The 20,692-nt window shown below is 42.5% G+C and overlaps 1 protein-coding gene across 2 annotated transcripts in view; it reads left to right on the forward strand.

The window, feature by feature from the left end:
• Positions 1-20,397, forward strand: part of efna3a (ephrin-A3a) — a 69,205-nt gene extending 48,808 nt beyond the window's left edge. For both annotated transcript variants that reach the window (XM_028963893.1, XM_028963894.1), the window contains exons 2-5: positions 13,441-13,742; positions 14,363-14,428; positions 16,199-16,276; positions 18,296-20,397. In XM_028963893.1, the coding sequence (XP_028819726.1) occupies positions 13,441-13,742; positions 14,363-14,428; positions 16,199-16,276; positions 18,296-18,414 (565 nt within the window). In that variant the 3' untranslated portion in view covers positions 18,415-20,397. The remainder of the gene's footprint in view (positions 1-13,440; positions 13,743-14,362; positions 14,429-16,198; positions 16,277-18,295) is intronic.
• The last annotated feature ends 295 nt before the right edge of the window (positions 20,398-20,692 follow it).

A 20,692-nucleotide genomic window follows, 5' to 3' on the forward strand; every position in this document is an offset into this window, starting at 1 on the left:
GCTAATTATGTAATGTGTGATCCACAAGGACTGTGATCCTCTCCTGTGTGTGTTTTCCTTTTTAATCTTCCGCCTCTGAACCACCCTAGAGGATACATTATACACAACATACCGAGCTTTTTTTCCTTTTTGAAACTGCGTTACCACCAATTATAAACAATTAAATGATTACATTTGAAAAAAATGCATGCTGTACTCTCACCGGGAAAAAAAGCCTTTAGCACCATGTGGAATCCTGAGTGAAATTGTTCCTTTTATCAAAATATTAGCATACAGTCAAATGTTTGCATCCTGTTAAAGCAGAGAGAATATATCTAAGCAGATATATCAACATACAGATTTAAATACACATCTCAATATGCTGTCATAAAAAAAAGAAATTACATGAGATGTAAGGTAACCTTTAGGGCAAATTAATTTCTGTCCGAGCTAATTTTTAGGATAAGAGTACAAGCAGTGAATCACATGAGTATTTATGATTATGATATGACATTTTCAACAAAGTTAGCTGCACCTTGGTGGCCATGTGTGAACCCCGGGGTCATTGGGCCTTCATAGCCAGGCACCTAATTAAGGATTCTGAGTAATCTCATCTGAAGTCAATTAAGCATGATTACTCAGCACTCCTTAAAACCAGGTCGGCAGCACCCGGTAGGTGCTGCCACATTAATGTGGATGTCTGTGAGACTTACCTTATTTTTTAGTTTCCAGTTCCTATCAGTCGTCACAAGCCTGCAGGCTAGTTCGCTTTTGGCTCTTGTGCCGTTTATATTGTCAATAAAAAAAATAGATTTGCTCTAATTGATTCCTTCAAGATTGGTCACATTCATAGTTATAACAGTACAACACGCAATGAAATACACTCTGAGCCACTCAATTTTGACTGTGCATAGTTAAGTAATAGTTATAAAATTAAATAAAATAGAATAATGGAGAAAATAGAATAAAGGGTAAAAAAATAGTATAAAAAATGCAAGCAAGATATTATGTTCAATGAGAACGTGAGACACAGACATCATGGGTAGTGGCTAAGTATTCTGGTGAAGTGCATTGTTCGTAGATTGTGCTATAATGTGTGGCATGTCCTCATTCAGCATTCAAATGGCCTGAGGATAGAAACACCTCCTGAGTCTCTCACTCCTAGCAATGATGCTTTGGAGTCTTTTGCCCTGATTAGTTACCTGGGGCTGGCAACGTTGCCCAAAAAGTTGCCCTGTGTAAGATCGGCCTAGTAGTTATAGTTCTGTATGTTGATTGTAGTGTGGTGCTTTATATCTTTGTATCTGAATACAATAGCTCAACAGTTATAAAACTATTACTTTTTAATAATCCATTTAAGACCAATTACCATACTTAAAAGGTGTGTCTTTGCATTATAATGAGATTACAATTTAACCAATTTAATTGAGACATTTAATCAACTCATTTAAATATGTTTACATTCAACTGGCCTCATTAAGTTACATAGATCAACTCAATTGCACTTTAATCAGGCAGTGCCATCTATTGGTCTTTCCTTATATAATGTAAATTACCAATTAACCCCCTTTATTTATATCTCTTTTATTATCACTTCATGAATAGAGCCATTGATCCCCTGCTTACATGCCATGCCAACAGGAAGTTTATGCAGTCATCATAATTAGACCTTGGTGATTTGGCAAAAAATTGTAAATTGTAAATTTTCACTTATGGACCAATATTGATTTTTATAAACAAATTATTTGTTCCGATACTGCCAGTTTATCATCTCACAAATGTGTTAATGCATTAATAATATGCATCAACAAGATACATAAAGAAAATGATGCACTTTTTTCTCATCCTTCACTTCGCATTGCATGTGAGTCTGTCACTAGGCATGGTAGAAGCCTTGTACAAGCAGCAGCCAGTCAGTTAGGTTAAGCACATTGTATTTCTGTGCTTTGAGAAACAACAATTGGTTGCTGCTCCTGTGCTCCCTGCAAGGCAGACACGTCCACCGATGAGGATTGCTGAGACGTACTGTGAGCTGTCAAGTGAAATATGGACAAAGCTGAATAATCGAGCCCAGCCCTACGTTGTAAGCACAACTGAGCACTTCTTTAAATATGGTAAATGTGAAATAATCAGTAGTCTTTAAATGTAAAAATAATACATCATTATACTATAACTCGTTGTCTTATTCATTAAGAGCTTTGAAGTTTATCCCTGCTGATGCAAAGGAGGATACAGAAGGATAAATTTCAGGGTCTTGATTAGCATTAAGGTTCATCAGATGGAAGTAGATATTTACTTTATATATATTGTATCATTTTGGTCCTCTAAACGTAAATGATGAAACTGTGCACAATTATGAAGAAATTGTATATACCTGATCACTAGTTCTGAATTGTTGAAAAAGCTAAACTACTGAGACATGAGTCTCAAATCAAATGCCAGCAGGGTAAAGGCAGGATGCTGGTATGGGTTGCCGCTATAAGCTAGTTAGACCTCTACTGCTTGACGAGCTGACAAGTAATGACAGTAATGGTACTGTCCCCTTCTTCACCTGACTTAAAACCCATTGAGAACCTGTGGGCCCTTGTGAAGCAGCATTTGCTGCCGTGAGACTGGGGTGTGTTCCTGGAGCTATTAATAAACACGATTGTTGGCGAGTGCCCTAAGGATTTTGCAATGTTGCGATTGCAGCAACATTAACATGAATTCAAGCAGCCCCACAAATTATGTGCAACCAGGCAAGTTTGTCCAATCACTGCAACCTTTGCACAAATTTGCACCATCTGTGAATCACCATTCATCACAGACACCAGCTGCTGTCACTACCGCTGCTCTGGCGAAAATGTGACTTCCGCTTCTGCATATCCGTGCACACAGACCGGAAGTAAGTTCTTTTTTTAAAAAAAACTGGCCAGTGTTCATTTATTTTAAAAAGTGGACACAGGTTGGACAGATCGATTTGCGGCACTTACCAACAAAACTGCTAAAAGTGGCCTACAGTAATAATCATTTTCCATGTTGTCATCTGCAGCATAACGTCAGATTAATGAAATCTATTTTTTTGACCAAGATCACCATACTGCCCACACAGGTGTGTTTTATTTGTGCACTTATATTTCTGGTTCTTAGTTCTGTTTTTTTCTTTTGACTGGCCATTTGTAGGGTCAGGACAGAACTCATGTTGGAAGAACATGACCTACCTGCAATTCACCTTATCAGTGAAAAGGTCCTGAGTGTTCTTGCTGGGTGCTGATTAGAACCTAAACTGGAAACGTTTGAATCCAGGAGCCACACCAGCCAGAGTACAAGGAGAACCGACCACCTTCACATGGTTCCAGGGGTCAGGGCAGACGCCGTCGCTCTGTTGCGCAACGTCCATATGTTCCTGTGAGAACAGAGCGGCCGCTGCCACGTGGAGGAAGTTGCTTAATTATTCACGAATGGAAGGGTTTGTTTGCTGCAGCCGTGGCCCGACCTCACCTCTCCTCTCCATGCCCAGGTTCCAGCGAGGGTAAAATGTAGGTTCTGCTGTGCTCACGCCCTCTCTATATAGACAGTGTGCAATATCTTCGGTAAAAAAAAGGCCAGAAAAGTGCAAATACGAGCTGTCGGCTGTTTGGACAAACAAGGGAGTCTATTTTAAGAGCAGATCAAATATTAATGAGAGTTCAGAGCTCATTCTAAAGTGTGTGTGTGTGTGTGTGTGTCCATCCCTGCTGCGAGAGTTCCTTTAATCCCTGCGGTTCTATTGGCTTCTAGATTAGAGCGACTGTGTGCGGCGCCTGTTTACAGCCCCATCTACCGCTGTTTCTCCATCACACTGCCACTCTTCCTTCCATCACTCCACCTCGCTCCTGAATCAAGTCTTGGTGGAGAGGAAACCCAGAAAAGAGTGTGAAACAGTTGTGTTTTTTCTCTTTCTTTCTTCTTTCATGAGATGCGAGCACCCTGCCGTGGCAGACTTCCTACTAGAGCTGCTGCACCGCCCAACTTCAAAGAGCTAGTGCTGCACTTTGAACAGATCGAAGTGGGTCTATTGTAAAAAAAAGAAGGGGGGTGCGGGCTGCGCTTCTCTTTTGAGGCGCACTGGTCGGAGTCGTACGGGGACAGGGCATGCGCGCCTGTCACCGAAACTTGTTAGTTTTCAATAATTTACACCCTCCTGACCTGCACTGCATGGAAACGTTTCACATGGAGATATCTAAAGATGAGTCTACACTGTGTGTTGGTGTGTGTGAGGAGTGCGTTGTCAGAACAGCCGACCCGGGTTCTGATGATTGGCAGGAACAGACAGACCTTTCATGCCGCGGTTTGCGCTTTGATTCCAGGTTAAACAGCAATGCAGATTCAGATAGATGTGCCGCATGGTGCCGTGGCATCAGAGACGTGCCCGCACACCTCCGAGCTCCCCTGACCATGCACATTATGGGACTTGGTACCTATAAATTGCCTGTAGATACCAGTGTGTGTCTACTCACCCTGTATCCAGTGCAGCCACAACCCTGATTTGGAATAAGCAGTGATGGAAAGTGAGAGACTAAGTGAGATGTTCAGATGTTGCCACATTGAGATAAACAATCTCCAAAATGAGCCCAAATTATTTACTTTATTGTAAGAACAGTTTTTCATTTTCCATAAAACATGCTGTACAGATCCCCCTACTGATCAGGGCATTAACTCTTATGAAGAGAACCTAATGACCTAAAGCTGTATTGCTCAATGTGAGAGACGGAACACTCGAGAGAGTGCTCATGGGCAACTGGCAACTTCTGGTATCTACTGCAGGAATTGCTGGAGTAGTTACCAATATTAATATTTGAATGGATCTCATGATATCCGTAAGGGAAAAATAAAAGGTCTCCACACTGTTCTTTTATCTTGAGGCTCCACTGTGAGCTGCCCAGTCTGGCACAATTTCTCATCTGCAGACTTTTACTTAGGATGAAATAAAGTGTGTGTGGGGGGTCAAACGTTGCCACGTTAATTCTTAATAATATCTGGATTCTTAAATACATCAATTGAGCATGCTAAATATTTAATATTACAGTTTATTATGCAGTATAGATCTATACATCACAAACAAACTTTTCAACGTTCCTTACTATGTCTCAGTAATTTAGCTTTTTCAAGAATTCAGGATTAGTGATCAGGTTAGAATATACAATTTCTTCATAATTCTGTACACAGTTGTCCTGTTTTACATCTAAAGTAAATATTTGCTTCCATCTGATGAACCTGAATGCTAATCAAGGAAGACAAAGTACCTTTTAAGATGGTTTGTTTTAACTCATTATTTCTTTTTTATTTTTATCAAGCTAAACTAACACATACAGATATATCAACCAACTGGATAACTGTATACATTTTTATTATGTTAATCAATTCATCGTATGAGATGTAATGAAGACTTCTAGTCTTTGCCCACTGACCACCGCTGGTTGAATAATGTGTGAGTGGGTTTGAACCTTAGCAGTGCACAGTGGAGTGTGTTTTCTTAGTATGCGCATTCATTTGCAGTGCCATTATTGAAAGTGTTTTCAATGCGGCAGCAGCCTCTGGTCTCTTGACGCCCGCAGGCATATGCATTTCATAATGAACAGGTGCTTCCCCGCAGTTTATGTCACGGAGTTCAGATTAAATATTTAACGTCCCATAACGCTTAAAGTCATGTATAAAAATGCCTGGCAGGTGTAGCCATTTATTGCAGAGGCAGTGGAAGAAGATCTGGGGCACTTGCCGCATTACACATCCCTGGATGGTAGCGTTAAGCACTCTGTACAGATGGAAGAATGCAAATACTCCAGTAACTCTGAAGTACGGACCCTGAAAAGGTGCATGATGGATGGGTTGCTGCTGAAAAGCTCCATATTATTGCACCTAAAAACTCTGTTGTTACCTCAGCTGAGAAAAGAGCAGTATTATACTTCTGATACTTTTATAACCATGGAATATATTCATATGGCCAAAAGACTAACGCATGCTCCCCGCTATTCACATGCAGATCATTATGTGTGTGGCACAAACCCAAAAAACAGGAATGCCTTTTTCCTTTGACAGCTGCTCTTTTATGGTGCGTTTTTCTGCCATTGTGCAGGTCCACTTTGAAGGAATCCGAAAATATCGCTAAAAGCAAAGACATTCAGACTGACATTCAGGTGGAGGAACAGTGGGGAGGAACTTTCTAGAGGTCTTCTGGAGGCCTGGCAGCTGAACGACTGTAAAATGACCTCGGGTTCTTCATCTAGCGGCACCTCCAGTGCTACACACAATAATGATCATTTGCAAATGCGCAACGCGTTAGCTGTCCTTAAAAGCGTGTGTGTGTGTGTGTGTGTGTGTGTGTGTGTGTGCTATCAGCCTGGACGTGTGAGTATCCACAGGGAAAACGCACAGGGAAAGGTAGACCATTTTATCTGGGTCAGGCTTTATTTGGGTGGTCGGGGTTTGGGGTTTGGAGCTGTCCAGCTGCCCAACGTTCATTCCAAATTGAGACAACACTGATCTACTTTTCTATAAAATACCGGCGAATCATTTTCCATTTCTTCGCTTGAGGATGACTTATTTTGATAATAAATCCCAAATACTTGGATAGCCATTTACCTTTTTATAGTGCATTTGAGTGCTGAAAGTTGACACAATTATGCAATTATGCTTCACAAATAATTCATTGTTTTTTCCACATGTTTTTTCCATTTGTTTAATGTGACTTGACAGCCCAAACCAAAAGGTGGGACAAAGGTTTTGGCTTTGGCACAGTTTGTTTTTTCTGTTCCTTCTCAATGGCCCAAATATAGCATGCTGTAATAAAACTAAAAGTAATGTGCCTTTTCATGTGGTTTTGAGTTGACTTGAGAATGAAGTACATCATGCACATCAAGCCCACTGCACATTGTTCAAAACGCTAAAATGGTGACGCTGGTGTCAAATTCAGAATTGTTGTCCTGGCACTTGGCCTGAATGTGACTTGTAGACTTGTACCTTAAAACCAGAGGTGCTTTGGATTGTAGACACTGTAACAAAATACCAGTCGTAGACTAGGAACACCAGTTTAGTAAATGTGAAGAAACTCGATTTCTTTTATTTCAGTCTGGACATGAAATCAGCCTTAAATTTCATTTATAATGGTCTTTTAAAAGGTCTAAGGTCTTTTTTAAAACGGCAGAAACCCTGGGCTAAAGGTATTAAACTTCATTATCGCAACATAAACGTCACTTTGTTCCCTCTGAGGCTGCCTGCCTGTAATGTAACTCGGGGACTCTGGGACGCTGCTATTTTACTTTACTTTGTTCACTCTGAGGACGCTTGCAAATATCCATGTAACGTTACGAGGTGAAACATCAATTAAGCAGAAAGCAGAAAGACCGGATTCAAGCAGCCAAAGGCTCTTTGTCTCATAAAAAAAAGGGCCGCTGCTCTTGCCGTAAAACTTTGGCCGTAAATCCGCCACCGCGACCTTGAGCGTGGAATCATCCGAGCAGCGTACCTGCGTGAGGTAGGGGGGAAAAAAAGAAAAAGTAATAATGGTCTTGGTGCTCTTTCATTATCCCCGGCTGCTGCCGTTTGAAATACGACACTGCGGCGGCGTGTGCTGTGTCCCTCCTGCCAGAAAGAAACCCGGGCCCGTCCACTCCAGCTATTTACCCATGCCGCTGCGTCCCCGGCCGCACCCGCCCACGCCCGCGTCTGGTCTCCCAGGGCGCTGCTGCAGGCTTAACTAATGAGCTCTGCTTTCCCGCTCATAAGGAAATCACGATGAGACAGCAAAAACGCCACAGAGGTAGAAAGACAATAAGAGAGAGCGAATCCCATCCATCCTTTTTTGCACTTCACTACATGCACAAGTCCCCAGGGAGCAGTGCATCTTCCCCTCCTCTAAGCATTCTGGGTAGCAGGTGCTGAGAGTAGATCTTTTGAGGCTGTGCTTTCTGCTTTACTTTGCATGGCACGCTTAAAGGAATGCCCCGCGATGTATTGATAAGGGCATCTATCATTAATAATCTCACCCGTCGATGCAGCGGGGATTTTACTGAATCAACTGAAGCTTATTATGATGTAACCACGACAGCAGTTAGTCTATTTAATTTATATTCAAATTTATTTAGCGCCGATGTGTGTGTTGTATTGCCAGTCGGCCAATACCTCAAAGCAGTCAGCAGGCGCTTAAGAAGTTCAATAAATGTGATCGATGAGTGATGGACAATTGATTGTCTGGCGGCGAGACCCCAGTTATTAAGAGAGGTTTTCGTGGGGAAGGCAGGAGGAGGAACTGGGTGGCGTGTTATTGACGGAATCTGATTAAACCCGTTCTGTAAAAACAAAAAGATCAAACATGAGTTCACGGTTCCAACGCCTCAGCGTAGAAATAAAGGAATCAGCTGCATGAATGGATGTTTAATGGCACACTGTCCCACGAGTGTCAATTACATCCACATGCCATTTGTACTGTTCTGAAAAAAAGGATATTTATTCAATATAAAGACGTTTACCACATTCCAAAACCTATTAGTGCTGCTAATTATGTTTTGCACGTCTGTTTGAATTATTAAGTTAATCTTGCTCATTAAAACGTCGGAGCGCGGGTCACATCTGTTTTCACAGTGTTATATTTATAGTGTTTATAAGATCTCCTTTTAAAACATCATTACCGTGAATCTTATGTTCAAATCATTACCACAAAAGCACTGTGATATGATAATGATTACTAGGACATATGGCCCATTCTCATAATGACTGTAGGAAGAGATCTGAGTAGCTAAAAATACATCATGTAGTGTGTTTTACCAGTTCCAGTGTCGCTCTGTCATTACGGAGAGGATCATCTCCTGCTAAATGCGAACGGCTCATGTGGCCTTGAGTGCTTCACTGGTGTCTAGTGCATCACTCTTGAGTCACCGCTATAACAATGACAGACCCCAGCAAAGGTTTGAAACTAAAACAATTAATGTTCCTCCTATTCTTCTTCATTGCACCAAGAGATTGCACATTTTGGATTTTATTTTACCCAAAATACGATCCCACAAACGACGATAATTTTTAAAGGATTTTAAAAAACAAGAGTCTTCATACTTCTTCCAGTCAACCAGACTCACTCATTAACTGTTGAATAAATTGCCTAATGCCATTTGGTTGGAGGTGGGAAGATGCAAAATAGCACAGAAGATTAGTGTAGCTAATCTGGGAATGAGATGTTTCTAACCGCGCAAAGATTTGGTCTATGACAACCTTGTCTTAGGAGACAACAGCTAACAATGTGGAATAGCACAATGGTTTAAATTGGACACATTCACCCCTCTCACACTGGACAGGACCTTCTCCGCTGATGAAAGTGTCCACCAGAAAGAATTTGTATCTTTTGTAAGACCCACTGCAGGTCTGAGGCTTTGTGAATCCACTTTCCAGAACTGTCCGAGAAAAAGGCTCCTGCCACACCAAAAATGAACTGTCGGCAATCAAAGCGGACTACTGCCAAGTGCCCATGGCCCCGATGTCCCACCAGAGGGATAATAGAACGCATTCTTGTCCTTAGTTGCCCTAAAACTTTATTCATTTGCGCCATAGCTTTTGGTCCCAGAACTGTCCAAGGGCAATAACGCTCAGCGAAGAAGGCTGACCTTGAGATGTGTTGACTAAGTAAACCGCAACTGGCAAGTAGGACCAATTTTTGCCATTGTAATTGCTGGATATCAGTCATTTTGTGTCCCCGAGTGGTCCAATTTGTGCTATGCGAGCGACATTCATAAATGTGCCTGGATGTGCCTCACTTGATCAAGAGAAGACGTCCAGCGTTAACGGTTCCCTCTCCTTCGAGCCTCTGTTCTTATGGGTGATCTCATTAATCATATAGAGCATGTTCAAAATTACTGGCTCCCTCGCCAGAGCTGCACCATTCCAAGAATAGTGAACCGCGTCACCGCTGAGCTCTCGCTGCTTGCTCTCCTTTCCATGGCTTCCTAGAGCACCAGTGCACTCTGGACAGTGGAGTAATCCGGCCCACGGTGACCCACTCGACACACGGCTTACAACGGGGGACATGCAGAAGCCACATTTCTTTGTGAGCTGTGTGTATAAGAATGGAAAAGGGAGGACACCATGGTAGCCATGTGTCATGTCCTTATGTGTATAAACGCTGTGTGACAGAGTCACAGTGATATTTCACTTTGTGAGATTATTTACATTAATACGAGTTCTAGTCTGTCTCTGGTCCTGCAGTGGCTAGAAATGGCGATATGTATAAAGAGAGCCTTGGCCATTCTGCTTCACCGTTCAGAGAGTGGCAAGTCAGATGGTCGGATCTTGTGTCGTCATAAGATGACGTCCTGTCTGCACCCAACTTTGTGGTTGGTGAATGGTGTTGATGACGTTTCTGTGAATACCCCCTCAAGTTCTATAGGCCGCTGTCCTCCTCATCCCGCCTCTCTCCTCCTCATTAGCATATAAAGGTAAAGACACCGAAATGAGACCCCAGTCTCATTGTGGGACTGAATCAAAGTGGCTGTAATTCTGCACCAAGGCTGAATTTTTAAAGAGAGGCTTCAGATACATTATTAGGGGACCAATAAGACCGATATAAAAGCAAAACACGTTTCGTAATAGGGGACCTTGAAGAATTGCTTCAGACATCACTGAATTATAATCTCCAAACATTTGATCCTAGTTCCAGTCGTGCGGATACACTGCAAAGAACAAAGGAACCTCTTCCGGTAGCTCTAGGAACTGCCAAGTAGTTCCTCGGGTGTGAAAAGGCCTTAAGTAAAATGAATCTGAGTCGATGTTAAGCCAGGTAGTGCTGGATAGCAGAGGTTGAGGTGTGCAGGTTCATCTCTGCCCTGCTTTTTATTGCAGCTTTGGCCTCAGCTGGCTGAAAAATTCAGAAATTCCCTCTGCCGGGAGCAGAATTACACTCCTTAGGCAAAGTCGGAGCAAACCGCTTCTGAGGAGCCTTATCACTCGGCATCTGTCCCTTTCTGAAAAGTTTGAAAGGTCTCAGCTTCCCAATGTCACATTGTAATGTCACGTTCTGAAGTTGTACCTTGACACGGTTGCTCCATTTGAAGCAGGTTCAGACCTTTAAAGACCTGGATTCTGAGGGCTTTGTGGTCTAATCTCAGAAATGGTCGCCACTGGTTACCACCGGGGGTTACTTACCATCGGACGCATATCTAACTGTGGCCAGTGTCCAGACTTTTATTTTGATGCATGGCCTTGGCTTCAAGGGGACACCTAGGGACCCCTATAGGGACCGTGACATTTAGTGGGTGGCCAACCTCTAAGGCTGCCATTTCCTGCCAATTCCTTCATATTGAGATTTAATGCAGATGTGTGGTGTCCTTTCTGTGATATTTTAAAGTTTGATTTTCTTTTGTTTCCTCGCACGCACTCAGCTGACCCCTTATGAAAGGAACATGAAGTGGTAATTTTCTGATCGGGCCACTGCGGCGGACCTCCCTTGAACCGCATCATCCAACTTCCAGCTTCATCACGGCTTTATTGTTTTGGGCTGATGCGTTGTTTGTGTGGTGCTGAGTCCCACTTTCCGCCACTTTGTAGTTAAAATAAAGGACTTTGAAGAAGCACCCATCTCTCTCACAGCACCCGTGCTTCTGTCACACATCCCGCGTCACTTTCATCTGCCACCCAGTCCTGCTGGTTTCTACTTCTTTCTCAAGGATATTCCGTCTCAGAAGAATAGTCTTTTGTCTCAGCTCTGCCTATACCATGCCAGTAAATGAATGGATCCTGGCAGAACGTGGGTCACCTACACAGATTTAGTCCTTTAGTATGGCTCTCCGTCTGAAACAGAAAATGTTGTCTATTACATTTTAAATACAAATTGAAATTTGTTGATCTTCATTTTTGGATTATTGCGATCTTGTAACATCAAAATGTAATGTGTTTAGTTGCTCAAAATGTGCATCACAAAGGCCAAATTTTCGTATATGCCCCACCAGAGCTGTTCAGTCTGTTCAATAAGAGTCGTGTTTCAAAATCTGATGCCTCTTAGGGGTGAGTAAACAGTTGTTTACAATATTTAGCTAGGGTGACCAGATCTCTTTTCCCCGAACCTCACGTCACGTCTTCAACTTCTGCACACATGTTCGTGCTGGTTAAAAAAAAATAAAACATAATTCTGCCATTCTCGCACGTGGAATCTTTGCAAACCCATGACACGCTATCTTAGTTTTTGTACATAGCATAAAAGTAAAAATAAAATCTGCAGTTTTATCATCTTTTTACATGTCAAAAACTATTTGCGGCTCCCGGTGCTTTGTCTTTTGTGGAGACCGGGTCCAAATGGCTCTTTGGTGTGTTAAAGGTTGCCGACCCCTGACTTAGAACCCCTAGAAAAAAAGATGCTGCTACTGAAGCAACAACATTTGTAAATGTACCATAGTTGTGATTTCTTGTGGTTTATAAATCAAGTTCCTTTTGCAATAAAATATAAAAGTAAGAACACGCAGTGAACGGTTTATAATTTAGAAAAGCAACAGCATCCTAATAGCAGCATGAAGCAATCTGAATACATTTAGACACAAGAGATCATTTTGGGACTCAAGACAAATCTAAGTCCCAGGGATGGTTTAATAGCCCTCCTCTCTAGCCTCAAACTTTTTTCTTTTCATCTTTCCCAATCCAGTCATTCTGTTTGTCTCCAAATTGATCCAATACAAAATCATGAGCAAGAGGGACAAGGGACAGTGAGAGCAATGTTTTGGAGGCATCTCTCTCTTTCTCCATCTCTCTTTATTCCTGACAGGATGAGGGCATGCGTTGTATAGAAAGGTTGGAGCAAATTGAAAAGGGGAGAAAATGCTAAAAAAAAAAAATGTGACAGAGACCATTATGTCAGTACTTAACATGCAGAGCATGGTGCAGTAGTAAAGTGAGTACAGGGGTTGAAAGAGCGAGAGAACAGAGGGAGTGAGAGGGTGAACTGGGGATGGAAGGGATAGAAGAAATGAAGACATGAAGAATACGTGGTGTATATTTAGGGAGAGCAGGAGAGAGGTGGGTGACACTCCTGATCCTCATTTTGTAATTGAATAATAATCTCTCCTGGGACCTGACCTAGAAATTATTGCATATATGTGTGTGTGTGTGTGTGTGTGTGTGTGTGTGTGTGTAAGAGGGGAACCAGTCTAGAGTGAAACTAAAAAAGGTGCAACAGTGCCCCCTGTAGCTGGACAAGTGTCATGATGATCACTTTTTCTGGTGCAGATGTGTCTGTCTCTGAAGGGATGAAAATATTCAATTGGACATAATGTAAGACATATAAATTCCATATGAAGAAAAAACAATTATTGAATATTTTGGGTGTAGATAAAAGGGAATTCTGATAGATGGCACAGAAACTATAGTGTTTTAAATGAGCACTTTAAAAAGTAATCTTATCACACGGATAATGTTTTAATGGCGTCACACCAGCCCTGACCTTTTTCCACTGTCTTCTGTTTCTTTATTTAGCCTGAGGAGGGAAGGCTACACCGTGCAGGTCAGTGTGAACGACTACCTGGACATCTACTGCCCGCACTACAACCTCAGCCAGCGGGGGGCGATGGAGCGCTCTGCAGTGGAGCAGTACGTGCTCTACATGGTCAGCTACCGTGGCTACCGCACCTGCGACCCACAGATGGGCTTCAAGCGGTGGGAGTGCAACAGGCCGTATGCTCCCCACGCCCCGATCAAGTTCTCCGAGAAGTTCCAGCGCTACAGCGCCTTCTCTCTGGGATACGAGTTCAACGTAGGACACGAGTACTACTACATCTGTAAGTGTATTCAGCCCCACCCCCTTCTACTCATACACTCATGACCGGTACACTTCTGCTTCACCCAAAATAAATTATTCAGAAATATTACATTCTTACAGACATGCATAGTAAAACGTAACAACGCTAATAGAGTATGTACAAGTTCTAGCCAGCAGTGATATATACATATTCCTAAAAGTAATTCTGAAAATATTAAAGTGAAAAACGCTCAAACAAATGTCTACAGATGGAGAACAATATTGTTTTGCTGCTCAGAGAACAATATGAGTCTCTTCCTCTACACGCATAATGCCTCTGTTTCATGAGAATAAGGAATATTATTTTCAATATGCAATAAATGGCTTAGGTAAATCAACATTTGATGTTCTGCTGGTTTGTATTAATGTATTGGACTTTTATTGGACGCTACTGCAATATACGCATTCAAATAATTATTTAAATGGAACATAAGGCAGGAAGCGGCCATCAGCATTTCAGTGCTTATTGTCCTCTTTCCCTCTTCTGGACCGCCATGGGGTTCTAATGAAGGTGGTGGAGATAATATGCGCTGTGATTTGCTGTGTAGGTATTGGGCAGGTGAAGGTCTGTTGTTTACTCGTTTTCACTGTGTTTCTCAGCCACACCCGTTCATCATCATGGTCACAGTTGTCTGAGGCTGCGGGTGTACGTCTGCTGCTCCACTGGTGAGAACAAACCTGACAAACTCCTTCACATGCACTCACACACACACACACACACACACACACACACGTGTTTCTTATCAACACATTTTAATAATTCATATACCTTTTAATAAATATTTTAACTAGTGGGGAGGCACAGACCTGCCAACCTGTACATGTTTTGTGTAGCAGACATTTTGACAGTAAACTGGTACAGTAAAATCTCAGTAATGAGTTTGCAGTCTAGGTTACCCATTCACCAGCAATTAAAGATAGCAAAGTATCTTAATTGTACATCACTTTTAATTTTTATTATTAGCAGTGTGATCACCTGAAAACTTCTTTGTGATAGGCTGACACAGAGATGAACTTTGAGTTTATACTGTCTTACAAAAAGGCGAAGGCAGGATGAATGTTCGTGAAGAGATTTGGTCCCCGATATAATATAATTACATAACACATACACACAATCAAAGACTCTGGTTTTAAGCAAGGCTGAGCAAACAGCGACAGAGCATTATCTGATGTGTCATTATCTGTGTTACACACATTCAAACACTTCTTTTGATGATGTGCGAGTCTCTCCCCCTACTTACATCACTGCAAGAAACAGAGGACAAGAGAGGTTCAGGACGGCATATTCCCTTCTGTCTTCATCATATCAATATCAATTAACAATTTGACATTAAGTTATTCATGTCACAATGCTTTCCTTACATTTCAAATGGGTTGAGGTTGTTATTTGCATTCACCTTCTTTTCAATGTGTTCAGCACTTCTGTTTTTCTTTCATTTCATGGCATGTTATTTTTTGTATAAATGCTCTCACCAGCCTCACCTTTGCTTTGTTTTCATTTCCATTTCAAACTTTGTCTCGGTCATTCTTATATCTGAGAGAGGAGTAAAGAAAATAATTTCTGAAAACTGAAGGGTTACAGATCAAGTAGCCCTGGAAAATGTTTGTGTTCCTTTGGGATAAGATAAGATAAGATAAGATAAGATAAGATGATCCTTTATTAGTACCACAAGTGGGAAATGCACATTATGATTATTGCAGCAGTCAGTACTAATGTCTGCTCTCCAACCAGGAAGCTGCTGAAACGTTTAACAGTGGACACGTGAAAGTTTTCTTCAAAATTGATTTATTCAATCAATATTTTCTGAAAGTAATGTTAGTATGGAAACACTCAACTGTAAGGACAGCAGTGCAGACGATGAATACAGACTGAACCACCAAGGGTAGTATGGTGGTAGATCCCTACTAGGTAACCTTGTTGGACCACAAAGTCCCAAGTCCCAAAGTCCACTTACCAGCAACTTTGAGTGTCTCCATGGCGACCAAACCTGTTTAAACACTGCTTTATGTGCTCTTAACATTCATACATCTGTGCATATTGCCCCAGGTCACATGTGCTCCATATGTCATGATTCATGTGTGAATTCTCCCTGGGACTGCAGTTGTACACAGTTCAACATGCAGTAATACAGAATTCACATAGAGGAATAAAACTAAAAAATATATATATATATATGCATAGAAGTGTGTGAAGAAATGTCTATACACAGTACATACCTGCACAATATATGTATCAAGTACATATATTAATATATGCACTCACACAAATATTCAAGTGCATATATGAATATATAAATTGTGTGTATAGACCGCAAGTGCGAGTGTGCGTGTGTGTGGTTTATTTTTATTAAGCACCATATTCTAATTCAGTTCTGAGATTACTGTGCTTGTTTACCAGAATATTATCCTGACTGTCTCTCACCCACCCACCCCCAGTGTCTCAAGCAGAAGACGACGCCAACCAGAGCCCCCCTGAGTACACAGTAAGACCCAACATGAAAATCCATGATATTGGTGAGTGGCATCTATCTGTCCAGCAAAAAAAAACCACACACATACCCAGACACTTCATATTTATTCACCATGATGTTTCACGTGTACAGCATTTTTCTCTATATTTAGAAACACACACACGGAGAAATGCCAAGCTTTCTGTCAGGCTTGAGCAGCTAAGTAAAGCTGGTCTTTCAGAGGGGTTCTGGACAGTAAAAATGAGCAGTTACATAAAACTCAGCCACCCATCCATCAACCCATCCATCATCCATCCATCCATCCATCCATCCCTATTCTATAAAGGTCCTTTTGGCAGCTGCTGGAGGTGGGTGAGGTGGCTTCGCTGACTGCTGTAAGCCCAGTGCCTGCAATGGAAAATTGTCCATTTAGTGGAAGAGAGGAAACAGCCTCCAGCACCGGGCTTAAAGTGTCACCAGAACCAGGCATTCTGGGAAATACCACTGCAGCTTGGCATTAAGCCTGAGCGCGGCACACACATGCCGCCAGAAAACACACACGCGTCAACATCATATAACCAAATTTAAAGGGTGCCGCCCCGGCCGCGTCCCACTGCACTTTGCTGGGCGCATTAATCCAGAAGTGGGATCTTGCATAACGCCCCGCCCGTCCGCCCTCCCTCCTGCGCACAGACCTTCCACCCCCCCCTCTCTGCTGTACCTGGCCACAGCAGGTATTTGATTAATTAGAGTTGGTTCCGGGTCACCGCGTTCATGCGTAAGCGGTAAATTGGTACGTCCAAGATGAGGTCTCAACAAATGGGCGCCTGCCGTTGGAGGGAACGGGACACGCTGTGCGCGGAGATGGACGGAGAACCTTGCAGAACTGGCCCCGCTGGATTTTTTTTGTCAGTCTGGATGGATGTTGTTGACGCCATGTACCAGACGCCCGTCTCGTGACACAAACGCTCGTTTTGTTGACATCGCTGTCGCAGGCTTTACGTAACCTGTCTGTTTTTTTGCATGCGATCCCTTCCTCCTCGTCCTCCTCTAACAATCGGTTTCAGGGAAGAAACGTGGTTGTTTTTGTAATTGAAATATGTGGGTTGCTACGCAGTATGAATCTCCACCCAACTTTGTTTATATGATTAATAGAAGTGGATTTAGCATTTTGGGGAGTCTGATTGGGATGAATGACTGCAGCCAGTGATCCGGGAGTCCATACATGGAAACTTTCTAGGAAAGTAGAACCAGCTAGACAAACTGAAAAGCAAAAAGGACAAGATAATCTTCCCATCCCCATCCCTGAAGAATACCTGTCCGGTGAACAGTATATCAGAAACCGTCACAGTCGTCCCAGCTCATGTTTGTTACATATTCATGACATTTTTGCACTGAGAAATAACTACACCTCAACAAACAGGGTAGTTACTTTCTCTTCTTCAAGACGCAGTTCTTGCTTGTTTTATATATTTATGTTTTATTAGTTCTGCGGATGCCTTGGACCGCACACTAGTGAACGTGCCCCAGTTTAAAAATACAACAACTTGCTGTACGCTGTAGTGTAAGCTGTACAGAAACGTGTCATTGCGCTTTTGTTGCACGTTGTGTTGCGACTAATGCAGATACCATTATGCTGCCTGGCGCTGAGGGAACGCAGGTGCAGGTGGAAAACAGACTTTATTAAACAATAGACAAAACAATGGGGACATGTCCCCGAACAAAGCAGGCTGGAGGCAAATATGGAAAGAGTCTGCAGTTTATACGTCAAAATGTACATGAGCAAGAAACAAAGGAAAAGGACTCAATAAAAAGGGTGAGAGCAGGAAACGAGAACAGCCAGTAGCCAGTTGTCCCATTTTGGGAAATGTGATGTTCCAGTTATCTGAACAGGAATAACATTTGTCTTCATTCTCCACTTTCTGTCTCTCTTTGCTTTTATGATGTCGTCATCTCACTCGAATTGGGTAGTTTACCTTTCTTAACCCCAGAAAGGTCATGGTTTTAATGGCAGATTTTCTCTCTCTCTCTCTCTCTCTCTCTCTCTCTCTCTCTCTCTCTCTCTCTCTCTCTCTCTCTCTAGATGAGTTTAACCCCGAAATTCCCAAATTGGAGAAAAGCGTAAGCGGCAGCAGCCCATCCCGAGACAGACTGCTCCTCACTGTGGCAACGCTCCTCCTAACCGCCCTTCTGGTCTCCTAGCAACAATCTCCACATGCACTCTACAGCATGGACTGCTGGACCCAGGAGCCTCAGATGCCCACGTTTAGCCCGACCAGGAGAAAGGTCGGACAGAACATCAATCAGGAGAGACGCTCACTTCCACAGCGGGGCAGAGTGCGCCCCGTACCAAATCACATCAGAAAACTGTCCAAAGCACACTCTGTGCAGACAGTTTTGATGAGAGACAACTTTCCCCGCTACTAAACATGCATGTGCATCGGTTCTCCAAAAAAAACTAATAATTTAATAAAAAATAATCATTCACACATGCCTCCAAACAACCCGAAGAACCTTCAGCTTTTAGCTGTGTGCACCCAGAATACAAATAGCCTGCGGACGGACTGAAGTGGACAGAAAAGGTGAACTTCGCCTGAGCGGCGCTGGACATCATTCATTAGCTGCAGTCCATGTTAATTAGTGCGGGACGAATGTGGACTACAGAGAGGATTGTACTTATTTATACATACTGAGAGGGTCACGGTCCCACTCTGCTTCTTCTACTACAATCTGCTGAGACTTTTCAAGAAATCCTATCTTTTGTTAGGATTAATGTCCCCCGTCCAGAACAACGACAACGGCCAAACATATTTTTACATCCATCGTCCTTAACTAGCAAGGAAAAAAAATGTCTTCACCAAAAGACGCACAAAAGATATACAGCAAAACACCATGTGTAGATATGGAAAAACTTTTTTTTATGGTTAGATAAAAAAAAATTCCATATTACAGAAGAGAATGAAATGTTCCTGTAACTGGTCTAGAGCCAGTGATGTTTAACCAGAGCACCACCCTGGACCTGACTGAGCTGACCCCGGACCAGTGCATTTATAGTGCATATCCTAATTCGTCAGTGTGCCTCGTGCCTGAGTAGCCCTGTGAGTCTCACATCGCGCCTGGTACACACCCAGTTCTTTCTACACGCAGGTTCTCCATGGAAACCACTCTGATCCATGGCCGTGGTTTGGTCGCTATTTTGTGAGACAGTGAGACATGTACAGTAAATGCTCTAAGTTCTAATTAAACAGGACAGAATGGCGTTCTGGGACATGTTTGTCACATATATGTCTCACGTGCCACGATGCGACAGAGCGAATGGCTATAGAAAAACCTATATATTGCGCAACATTGCATACCCCACAGCGTTCCGTAGGTGTGCCCCGCCCACCAACATGTGATTAGTTAGTGTGATGTCAAGATAAGTTGACAACATGATTTCGCTACTGATTCTCACTCGCTCGTGGCATGTAAGTGGTTTAACGCACTTTTGCCGAACTCACTTTTTACTTTGTCTCATTTTTTGTACGCCCATGAACAATTTGTTTACTTGCAATTCTTCTTTTTTTGTCTGTTTCTGCGGAGCGGCTCCTTGACTGTCTGGTTGTTTGTTGTGCCTGTTTGCATTGGTGCGGCCAGCCCACCACCAGATACGTGACTTCACGTCCATCATGAGACATGTGACCTGGGTCGGGGTAGTGGAACATGGCCGAGTTCTTCGTAGGGGGAATGTTAGCTGTTCATCATTGTCTGAATGAGGAAATGGACACGGACAAATACGTTAAACTAAGACAAAGTGAGTGACTGAGGGTGAGAGAAGAGATACGTCTGAACGTGTCTGAGTGTGTTTCTATACACGTGGTAGACAAGTAGTGTGTGTTTGAGTGCGTGTGCTTGTGTGTACGTGCGGCTGCACCTGTAGGTGTGCGTTCGAGATTGTATGCCTTTTAGCATTTTCGTATTTGTCTAGGAACACATTTGTAGATTTTTGGATATGCAAATGTGCGGAAGTGTGAGATGTTTGTTTGTAGGGGGTGGGAGTGGTAGGAAAAGCATTTATAAATGTTGGAAACAACAACAGTTACAATCGTGTTTACCTTTGATTAGTATGACTTCAAATGTGTATAAAAAAAAACAGAACCACAAAGGATTTGAATGATTTCGCCAATAAACAGATTTTACTTTTAACTCGTGTGTCGTCTGATAAGCTGATAAACAATTCTGACTCAGCGACTTCACTCACGGGGAAAAGTACATGCTCTGAATCCACCATCTTTCAGGGTAATGTGAACCGGACCCTGCGGCTTTTTAATACAACTGTAAATATGACTGTGCATTTCAACTGATAGCTGGTTAGCATTACATACAGCGCAATCATGGAGCACATCTGAATAAAAGAAGTGCTGTTTGCCATAATGCCATTATAAATCACACATTTCATCTTGTCAGAGCGGCACATGCAAAGATGAACCATGGGATGGTG

Source organism: Denticeps clupeoides, chromosome 20 (genome assembly GCF_900700375.1).
Source record: "Denticeps clupeoides chromosome 20, fDenClu1.1, whole genome shotgun sequence".
In the NCBI taxonomy this organism is placed as follows: domain Eukaryota; kingdom Metazoa; phylum Chordata; class Actinopteri; order Clupeiformes; family Denticipitidae; genus Denticeps; species Denticeps clupeoides.